The 10670-nt window shown below is 40.6% G+C and overlaps 3 protein-coding genes across 3 annotated transcripts; all 3 read left to right on the top strand.

Annotated features, from left to right (window-relative positions):
* The first annotated feature begins 950 nt into the window (after positions 1-950).
* Positions 951-2037, top strand: LOC144663904 (adenosine receptor A2b-like). The gene has a single exon (XM_078524984.1). It carries the CDS (start codon positions 964-966, stop codon positions 1852-1854), a length of 891 nt encoding a protein of 296 aa, XP_078381110.1. The 5' UTR covers positions 951-963; the 3' UTR covers positions 1855-2037.
* A 1534-nt stretch (positions 2038-3571) lies between these two features.
* LOC144662277 (ectonucleotide pyrophosphatase/phosphodiesterase family member 5-like) lies at positions 3572-5373 on the top strand. The gene has a single exon (XM_078523055.1). The coding sequence runs from the start codon at positions 3633-3635 to the stop codon at positions 5223-5225; it is 1593 nt and encodes a 530-aa protein (XP_078379181.1). The 5' UTR covers positions 3572-3632; the 3' UTR covers positions 5226-5373.
* Positions 5374-7919: 2546 nt separating this feature from the next.
* On the top strand, positions 7920-9882 carry LOC144662018 (5'-tyrosyl-DNA phosphodiesterase-like). Its single transcript, XM_078522750.1, has one exon. It carries the CDS (start codon positions 7982-7984, stop codon positions 8951-8953), a length of 972 nt encoding a protein of 323 aa, XP_078378876.1. The 5' UTR covers positions 7920-7981; the 3' UTR covers positions 8954-9882.
* The last annotated feature ends 788 nt before the right edge of the window (positions 9883-10670 follow it).

Below are 10670 nucleotides of genomic sequence, written 5' to 3'. Positions count from 1 at the left end.
AGGGCGTTGCGCTGAAAATCGTCTCGTGTAACATGCATGTTGCCAAGTACATTTTGTACGATGTTACGCGAAAAAGTTGACTCGTTTTTAAACATATCACGAAAATTTGACGCGGTGTTGGGCGAAAAATCGTTGTTGCAAGTTGTCCCGTGTAACTTCACCTTATGATGACGCAGACCTCGATGAGCCGGTTCGTGCTTCGTTTCGACTTCCTTCAGCCAAACGGCCATTACGTGCAATTCCCTGTCAAAAGCTTTTCAACCACAAACAGCTTAAGGACTCTTATCGGCAAGTTACTTTGTGGACGTGACGTCGGCGTAGACACAATTCACAGTTATCTTGTCACAAACCTAAAAGCGGCTTGTTAAAGCTTTAACGTTTATCACAAAATAGGATAAACGCAGAAATCAGTAACGAAAATAATAGCTTCGTTTAATAGACTTACAGCAAAGGTTTTATTTTCTAAGACGATAAAGATTAGGATGCGAGCAGTATACATAAAAAAAATCATCGATATAAATAGTTTTTCGTGCTATTAGACTGAACTGCAAACGAAGTTAATTTCTCGAGGACATTTGACCATCTGAAGTTTATACAACTTTTTTCTAACAAACTGTTTTTTAATTTGATAAAACGAGTTTTAAAATTTAATTTACTTTTTCTGGGGAAAAGAAATATCATTGCTATATTTCGTGACTAAAAACTCGAACCCCAACAAAATTAATTTCTTCATTTATTTTCAAGCTGACAAAAATTTAATAAGATTGCCTCTTTTTTGAATATTTACTTTTATAGAAAAGCAGATGGCAGTTTAATACTCATATTCATCAGATTAAAAAGGAAGTATTATCATTGAAATATCAAAAAGCTATCTCATTCCCGACGAGGGTCTGTTTTCAGTACAGTGTACAGGAAAATTTTACTAGTTACATCATTCAGTCAATAAGAATTTCAGGCGACATAATGAGAGCAGACGAAGACCCGCTGTATTTTTCATATATTGTTAATTGTGTGTTGAACGCCTTTTCTTCCTACACCGCCGTCATGTTGAACATTATAACAATCCTCGCGATGAGAAAAACTTCGTCGTTGCCAAAGCCGTTAAAAACATTGCTCCTGAGTCTTGCTGTGTCTGATCTTGGTGTTGGTTTACTAATTCAGCCGTTTTACATCGCTAGGATGGCCAAACTGTTGCAACAAAGCATTCTCTCTCATTCGACGATAACCGCGTATTACTTCATCTCGGGAATATTTGTTTACACTTCGTTCTTTGGTGTTGTGGCTTTGGGTGTAGACAGATTCTTGGCAATTCATCTTCATCTCCGATACACGGAACTTGTGACTCACAAGCGCGTCGTTGCTGTGGTGATTTCAATATGGGTGTTCAGTGCGATTCTCTCATCAAAAACCGCTTCGTTTATCCCATTAGACAAATCATCTGTTTCCGTAGTTTTCGCTATAGTAATCGGTCTTTGTTTCATTTGTACAACAATTATTTATTGCAAAATTTATCTGACTGTACGACGCCACACAAATCAAATTCAAGTCCTACAAATACAACAAGTTTCACAGAATGGCGAAATGGTACATGTTGCAAGATTGAGAAAATCTGCTGTTAGTGCATTCTACATATATCTTGTGTTTCTGGCTTGTTGCTTGCCGGAGTATTGCAGATTAGTTTTAAGTATTTTTATTTATCCAAGTACCACTTTCATGGAGAGATTTTATTTCTATTCCTGGACTCTTTTGTTTCTTAATTCATCTTTAAATCCAGTTATTTACTGCTGGAGAATGAGAAACATTCGATTCGCTATCATGGACATGCTACGAAATATGATTCCGAGTCAAAACTGAAGAAAGTTCACTGAGGTAATTTTAACCTGCGATCAGCAAAGACAGCCCAGACGTTCAGTGTTTGTGATTCGTGACAATATTGCATTACGTTCTGAGCCATTTAAGAGAATGTATGAGAATGGTTTGAAAATCGCTCTAAATTCAACTTGTAGTAAAGGATTCAAATAAAAGTAGCTTACCTTACCCTGCACTTGTGTTATTTTGATGTCTCTGCATGACGATTTAAACTTTCCACTCTTTTCTTTTCTTTTTTGCGTTGGATATAATATTTTTCTGTTTCTGCTATTGTTCTTCGTATCTTGTTTGTAAAACGGAACTGAATGTGAAAAACACGTAGATCGAATCGGTCTGTTATCATTTACAAGCTAAGACAAACAAACAAGGCAAACATAGTGATGTATCTGCTAAACAATTATAAAATAACTGTATAATCTGTATAATTTTGCGACAAAAATTTAATGTCAATAGAAAAATGTTAAAGTGAAATTCTCCAAATTCGCGAAAATTAAGTGTCGCAAATTATCGTTAACTTATGCTATGTTGCGAAAATTGCCCTTACTGGCCAGGCGAGGGTTGCCCTCAGTGGAGGGTGGGGAGGGGGCGCTGTTCTGTCTACTCGTGAGGTGGAGCCTTCGATAGTGGAGCAATCTTATCTCTAACTGAAACTTTCGTTCCTCCATTCAGAAAGTGTTTTTTTAGAGGCAGTGACAGAGCTTTTCAACCAGCAAGGAATTGATTGTACGATTGATTGACTGACTGACTGACTGACTGACTGACTGACTGACTGACTGACTGACTGACCACCCGACTAACAGACTGACTGACTGGCTGGCTGACTGACTGACTGACTGACTGACTGACTGACGAACCGACCGACTGACTGACTGACTGTTTGATTGGTTGATTGATTGAATGATTAATCGATTGATTGATTGATTGATTGATTGATTGACTGACTGACTGACTGACTGACTGACTGACTGACTGACTGACTGACTGACTGACTGACTGACTGACTGACTGACTGGTTGACTAGATTGATTGATTGATTGATTGATTGATTGATTGATTGATTGATTGATTGATTGATTGATTGATTGATCTTTGTGAAAGTGGCTCGACTGTATTAAAGTCGTATTCTACAAAACTAGGAGACAAAACCCGCCTGATTTCACGAAAGTGTGCCTGGTATAGCTTAAAAAGACCACCCCATACTTTCATTGTTACAAACTGATCCGAATGACAGCCGCGCCTGCGATTAGTCGCTGGACGAAAGCGCAGGAACTGGGACAAAGTAACTCGGAACGAGGCAGGCACCGCACCCGGGACCACTCGCTAATGATAATATTATTTTCTTTCTCTGCGGTTACACCCAGAACTCCCGCTGTCGTGAGGCTACAAGAATTTCAAAAGACTCGTAAACGAGATCCGAATGACGCTATTAAAGAGTTCGTTTTTATAATTTTTTTCTAACCGACGACACTGATCTATTTGTTCCGGTCAATTTTGACTCTTTGGCCTGCGTCGCTTTTTGTGTCTGTTCTGAACGGATGAGTGATCGATCGATTTGATTTTATGTATGTCTTTTGATTTGCATACATACACCTTTGTTTATCTGTCATAGTGGGTTAACAAATCCTTTGACCGCAACTAATATCAGCTAAAATATGTAAATTTGCTTTTTCGCGTCGTGGTTTTAGTTTCTGCAAAGTGAATTAATGAGTAAATGTTTATATACGCGTTCAGCTTGGGAGGCTGTTTGAGCTGACCGTTGCAACATGTTCGATCGAAGGTTGTCAGGGTTGGCGCTCTTCGCCTTTCTCGCTTGCGTCGCGTTTGTTTCAGCATCAAGCAATTCAACAGTGATTTTGATTTGCTTGGACGGATTTCGCTGGGATTACATGTCTAAAACCGATACACCAAACCTAGACTTCATAGCGAAAACTGGAGTGAAAGCGCCTTACGTTAAGAACGTGTTTCCAACGGTTACGATGTCAAATCTCTACACCATTGTCACAGGGTTGTATCCCGAAAGTCACGGGATTATCGCGAATGAAATGGTTGATCCTGTATTTAGAGCCGCGTTTGACAGCAACAATAACGAGACAAGATGGTGGGATGGCGGCGAGCCAGTTTGGGTCACTAATCAAAAACACGGTTTTAAAAGCGGTACGAGCTTCTGGCCGGGGTACGATGTCGCAATTCGAGGCTACTTCCCCAGCTTCAGTACAAACGGCACTAAATATTCTAAACCGTTCGCTTCCAAAGAAAACCGCATGCCAGCGAAGGAAAGAATTGACACAGTTATAAAATGGCTAACCGCAGACAGCCCTCCGACTTTCGTGGCAATGTACTTTTTGGAAACTGACACAGTCGGACACAACTATGGCCCTGACTCGCCTGAAATTGAGGCTGCCATCAGAGACTACGATAAAAATGTCACTGGCTATCTCTTAGATCGGCTCCGACAGGTCGATTTGCTAGACGAAGTCAATATTATTGTCACTTCCGACCACGGAATGTCAGCATATAACACAAGTAACTTTATAGACTTTGATGGCATCGTGAACGCAAGCACCTATGATGCTTGGGCCGGGAACAAGGCGTTTTTTACCATTCAGCCGCAACCAGGCAAAGAAGATTACGTGTATGATAGCCTTAAGGAAGGGGAAAGAAAAACTAAAGTCTATGAAGTGTACAAAAAGGACGATGTTCCAGATGACCTGCATTTCAAGCACAACAGAAGAATTGGTTCAATTGTCGGGTTGATGAAAGAGGGTTGGTACGCACGCAGCTCAAAACTACCAGAAAGGAACATTACGCTCGGAAAAATCCGAGGGGATCACGGCTACAGTAACACAAACAAGGACATGTATCCGTTATTCATCGCTCGTGGACCTGCATTCAAAGAAAACTTTACCTCCAAGCCGTTCGAGCTCATAGACATTTACCCGCTGATTTGTAACATACTTGGAATCGAGCCCGCACCGAATAACGGTTCATTAAATCGCGTGAGAGCGCTTTTCAGACAGTCCACCCCACCTACAGAGAACAGCACTGTCGCTATTACACCCACAGAAAGCACAACCGAAAAGCATCGCGCCGGAAACGAAATCGTGAAAATTGCTGGTTTTTCGATTCTGGGTTTTGCAGCCCTTGTTAGCCTTGTTGCCACAATTCTGTTGACAGTTCGATGGTGCAAACGTCAAAACCGACCGAAAAGGCTGAATTACAGGGAGGCTGACGAAACCGCCGAAAATGCCGCGAATGTTGACGATGTGCCTGCGAATGAAGAACCAGTGGATAACATTGATCACATTGAAAACATGGATGAAACGACGGCGTTGCGTGGCGAAGAAATTCAAGTTTAAAGCCATGGCGACTTAGTACACACCCTCTGGGTTATTTATAAAAACACAGTTTCGTTTTCGATTTCGTTCTTTTAATGACTGTTTCAGCTCTAGAAAAGGTAGATTTGCGAGTTTAAAAATCCATAGGAATTTTGATCGTGTGTAATATATATGAAGGAAAAATTAAGGTGGATTTGAGCTGAAAATTAGCATAGCTTGGAGTATTCGAGAAGAAAGTTTGCACCTGTTTAGGAGACCCCGACAAAATTGAAGCAGAAAATTAAAGTTGCGCAGTGCTTCTTGTTCACGTGCAAAAACATTTTAAGACGAGCTGTTATGATTGGTTTATGAGGCATGATTGACAAAGGACAGCGAAAATATCGGACAAATTTAGCATTTGATGGTTTTGCTAAAAACAAAAACAATTAATTGCGCTTTAGGCGAGCTATTTATCATTCTAATACAAAGTCATTTAGCAAGCCTTGTAGAAAACATTTTGTGACTTGTCATCGATCTCTAAAGTACACAAAGAGGCGATAATATAAAATGTAACTAGGTGTTTTATAACATTTTAATTGCCGCTGTGGTGTGCGGTGTTTAGGCATCAAAAATTGATCCGAAACTAAAAGTTTCTAATTGACAGTTGGGGGTTGTAGTGGTAATTCAACAGAATCCAAGAGTGGCCGATTTTCCACGGGTAATTCATTATTCATGACCTTTTTCGATGAATTGTGTTCTTAATTCATCTTTCTGTGACAAATATTCATTATGTCAAATAATTTCAAATTAAATATTCAGTATTACACTATGAACTTTTTAGCTTGTATTCAATATTCATTATTTCTGCATCAACCCCCAACCACGATGATAACCAATTGTGCTTTGTTTCATTCTTTTAGTCAGTTTAATAACAATTAAAAATAAAGTCTTTAACTAAGCAGATGAGTTTTCATTACTCTCATACAGCGGGGTGTATTTAGTAATTCTCTTTGCATGTACATTCGGCGCACACAGTCTGAATATATCTAGTTAATTTTATTGCACAACTAGTCACCCAGTTGGGCCGATAACTTAAGCCGGAGGTGAGTGAAATGTTAGGTTTTAAGAAAAGAAAGAAAAAAGAAAATTGTTTTTAAAACAGAACCAAACAGTTGACCCCCACGCAAGAGCACTCCTAGGTTGAGTTGTCAAGGAACTGTTTTGGTGGCCATCTATTAATTTTAAACTTCAAATTCTAATTTTAAAATCACACTAAATTTTACATATTTCTTATTTTTTCGAAATTTTACTACTCCTTTGAGAAAAACTATCTCCTCCCCAAAATCCTCAAAATTTACCAAAAAATTCTCAAAACATAGATTTTTGAAATGAGCATAGAGTTTTTTGGATTGCTGTCGCTTGTCTGAATTTAAAAATGTCCCGTGTTGCTGCCTTTAACGCACTTCACTGCGTTGCTGTCGGAAATTGAAAGGAAAATTGCTTGTCTTTGTCGGAATCTAAATCTGTTTTCCACTGAGCGGGGAAAGGGTGGGGCATTGTTCAAATCTCGCGTTTTATAGCACAGCGACCAATAAATTACTTCAGCCTCATTCTTGACCATTCTTGGTTCTCAAATTAATGTAAAAATATACCAAACAGCTGTTCTTTGTCCCCCGTTTCTCTACCTTGATGTCGATCGCTATCAGAATTTTGCTGAGAAGGGTTCTTTTGTCGCGATTTTATTTTATGTGCTGTCGCTACTTTTTGGGCCATGTCGCTTGTCGGAATTACCCTTGGCAGGGCCTCTAAAATCAGCCAATGTATCAGAATACTTTCTAGCCGGTCCATTATTAGACAACGAGCATTCCCTTTTTTATAGCCCTTCGAGTATTAAGCGAAATAAAGCGCTTGTGGAAAATGGCCGCGTGAAATCTAAAGCCCTGACGGCCAAACGATAACGCAAGTAGACGCAAGTTGAACTTGCGCACGGACGTGCGTTGGCCGGCCAAACGGGCTCACAAGTTTACTCGCAAGTGCGCACAAGGTTTCAAAATGGTCATTCAAATACTACTGCAATTCAGTACTTGAAGTAAACAGCAAAAGTTGTGTTGACTTGCGTTGGGTGGCCAAACCGGGTAAAAAACTTGCGTTGAATTGCGTTGGGTGGCCAAAAAAACTTGCGTTGACTTGCTTTCAAATTTGACTCAAATTTGAAAGCAAGTCAACGCAAGTTTTCCACCGTTTGGTTGAACGCAAGTCATCGCAAGTCAACGCATGTGCACGCACGTCGTGGCCAAACAGAGACGCAAGTGGAAGCAAGTTGAAAACTTGCGTCTACTTGCGTCTCCGTTTGGCAAAGGTGGAGACCAAGGCGGAAGAAGGCTTCTCTCGCCCTGGTGGAGACGCTCGGAAAGCGCGCGCGTGTAATTTGGGGTGTCACTAGGACCCGCCAAAATTCGCGCGGTTTAATAGAGGTCTGCATCCGTTTTTTCCACAAGCGCTTTATTTCGTTTCATATTCGGCGAACTACGAAAAAAGATCTTGAAACCTGAGCCGCTCGCAAAATAGGCAAAAAATAGTCTGGGCCAGTCGGCCATATTCGATTATTGCTCCTGTTTTGGCTTATTCGGGTCGGCAGGTAACGCGAAGCATTGCGTGACCGTCAAACTACCGCGGGAGACCTGTGGTGTATGGTCAATAAAGTGTCCTTGGCGATGCCTGGCGGTTTTTCGCCACAACGACTCCCGTAAAGGTTCACAAGAATGAAGGACTTACAAAGCTGAACAATATCATCAGTTATGTCTTCGTTTCCTATTTCTCGTGGCCCATTACTAGTACTTTCAATACTGATAATCGCCGTGTTCGTTCTTCGTGCTTTTCTAAGCCTTCCATCCCGCAATGGCTCAAACATTGTTTACAAAACTGGTCGATCAGCGAAAATCAGGATGCTCACATTTAACATTTGGTTCGATACTGAAAAGATGGAAGAAAGAATGACAGCCTTGGGACAGATCGTGGAAGGTCTCAAGCCAGATATTTTGACTTTTCAAGAAGTCACTGCGGATAACCTTGCGCTTTTGCAAAAACAGCGTTGGTTTTCTCGATATCATTTGATTCCACCTGATGTCGCTAAAGAAGGGAGGTATTTTGTGGTCATTTTAAGCGTATTTCCCGTGGAAAAATGGCATAGCTACCCTTTAACAAATTCCCCCCTTAATCTTAAACTGATCATAGCAGAAACCGAAAGTACTGTTCCAAAATTTGTGATTGCAACTACCCACTTGGAACATTCTGGAAACTTTGCTAAATTACGTGAAGAACATTTAAGAGAGTCCTTGAAAATACTCTCTTCCTTTGAAAATGTTTGTGTGATGGGTGATATGAACATTGAAAGGCAGTTTGATGGTGAGGTTATTCTTCCCAGGCCGTGGATCGATGCATGGCTGGCACTTCCTGGTCACACTGACAGTAATGGTTACACCTGGGATCAGAGCAAGAATCCTTTTATTAGGAAGTATGGAGAATCAACATTGAAGGATCGGCTTGATCGTGTTTTTTGCAAACTGTCAGATTTTGAAGTGAAAGAAATGAAAATTGTGGGTGATAAGACGGCAAAAACTGATGTTTTACCAAGTGATCATTTTGGTCTGTTTACCGTTCTTGAACAATCAGCAAAAGCTGGTGGAGACAAACATAGCAAGCTTTCCCAAACTGCAACTGAGGTTTATTTTAAGAGGCCACCAGGCTGGGAAAATTTAATTAAACAGTAGCTTATACAGGCTTAATAACCAGCCACTGTTGAGTCACTGTTCAGAAAATGAACATGTGCTCCGCCCTCAGGAAGGAACCAGACTCAAGGGCAGCAAAAATTGAGCCTACAGTTTATACCCGGGGGGAGGTACTCCCATATGTGGCCTATATAGGTATGTACCGCCCGATAGGGTATGGTTTTTGAGGTTTTCGGTCTTTGAATAGGGTATCATTTTTGCTCCTTTTGGCAATGTGTTTCCGGTGTGATCCTTAGATAGGGTACCTAAACTCTATTAGCTAAAATAAACGCCCAGCTAAACGAAAAAAAAAAAGAAATCTTAAAACTGAATTTTCTGTTCAGGTATTAGAAAAGCGATTTTATAAAGATTTGTGCGGTTAGCCGTTATTTGCGTCATCACGGAACGCTTCCCCTCCCCTTGAATAGGGTGTCATTTTTTCGGTTTTGGGCCTTAAAAAGGGTATCAATTTTTGCTTTCTTTATCCTTAAATAGGGTCAGGGTTTAGGAACCTTGGCGGCACACCCCTATCTGAAATTTATGGGAGTACCCCCCGGGAGTTTATAGTGGTTGGCTAGTCTGTTGGATCTCAAAGAGGCCCCATTAGGCGGATGTCTGAGTATCTGTATCCCATTTATTTTTGGCCTAAATATCCCATATCCATTAATTCCAATGGTTTGTATCCCCAACTTTTATGTTCGATGTCCCAGAATCACTTGTTAAAATATCCCATATCCCATTAATTTTTCCCCCAAAATATCCCATATCCTGTTATTTTTTTCTAAATATCCCGTATCCTGATAACCCCTAATCGGGCCTCCTCAATGGCCGATTCCCTCTATGTTGCGCGCCTGCAGGGAATCATGGTAGTTTTATTCATCAAACCATGCGCAAGACTTAGCAACAATCGATACTTCGACTTCAGCGGTGGGGGGCATTATTGTTAAGTTATTTTTACTTACTCCAAAATACGCTGTGAGACCCGGAGAGGGCGATTTTTTACCGGAAATAAAAACCGGCGTTTAAGGAATCACGTGCCGGTGATTTTCTATTTCCTGTAAAAAATCGCCCTCTCCGGATCCCACAGCGTATTTAAGAGTTAATGACAATATCGCCATGCCCTCCGCCACTGAGGTCGATTTTGTCGACCTGACGCCATTTTGTGTGTGGTTTGATGGGCCGCGCATAACAAGAAAAGCAAAACTCGCACTTTGGAAGAATTTTCTACGCTTCACTGGGGCACTCGGAACTAAATGGACAACGATAGGAAAGAGAAATTACCGGAGATTACGGTGCTGGAAATTCTGTAGCGATTTGACCAATTTCACGGAAGATATTTCGCTTTGAGTGAGATGCTGTCGAAAATAGTTTCCAGCCTTGGGAATATTTAATAAAGTACACGTGTTCAAAATTTCGCCGAGCAATAACTCGTCCAAATCGCTTCAAATTGGCTCGAGGAGCTGGCAAACAAGAAAGAACACGAAACTGCAACAGTGTAAGTCAATTTTATTCATAAAATGTTCGAATTTTTATATCGTAAAAGAAAACTGTTTCATCCCCATACAAATCCTTATAAATTGAGTCTTAGAGTACTGTGGCTCTTATCATTAGCTTGGGCTGCCTGTGGAAAATTTAGCAAGTATTTTTTTGGGTGACTTGATTTAGATAGAGGATTTTTTGGGGTATTAAAAACGAACTAAAGTGCTTTGGCGCATTTATG

The sequence above is a fragment of the Oculina patagonica genome, chromosome 8 (genome assembly GCF_052425735.1).
Source record: "Oculina patagonica isolate OP01 chromosome 8, crgOcupat, whole genome shotgun sequence".
Taxonomy (NCBI): domain Eukaryota; kingdom Metazoa; phylum Cnidaria; class Anthozoa; order Scleractinia; family Oculinidae; genus Oculina; species Oculina patagonica.
This window is presented reverse-complemented; position numbering and strand designations above follow the sequence as displayed.

What these genes read in the sequence shown, in the direction of transcription:
- LOC144663904 (XM_078524984.1), top strand. Translation starts at nt 964, where the DNA reads ATGAGAGCAGACGAAGACCCGCTGTATTTTTCATATATTGTTAATTGT.
- LOC144662277 (XM_078523055.1), top strand. Translation starts at nt 3,633, where the DNA reads ATGTTCGATCGAAGGTTGTCAGGGTTGGCGCTCTTCGCCTTTCTCGCT.
- LOC144662018 (XM_078522750.1), top strand. Translation starts at nt 7,982, where the DNA reads ATGTCTTCGTTTCCTATTTCTCGTGGCCCATTACTAGTACTTTCAATA.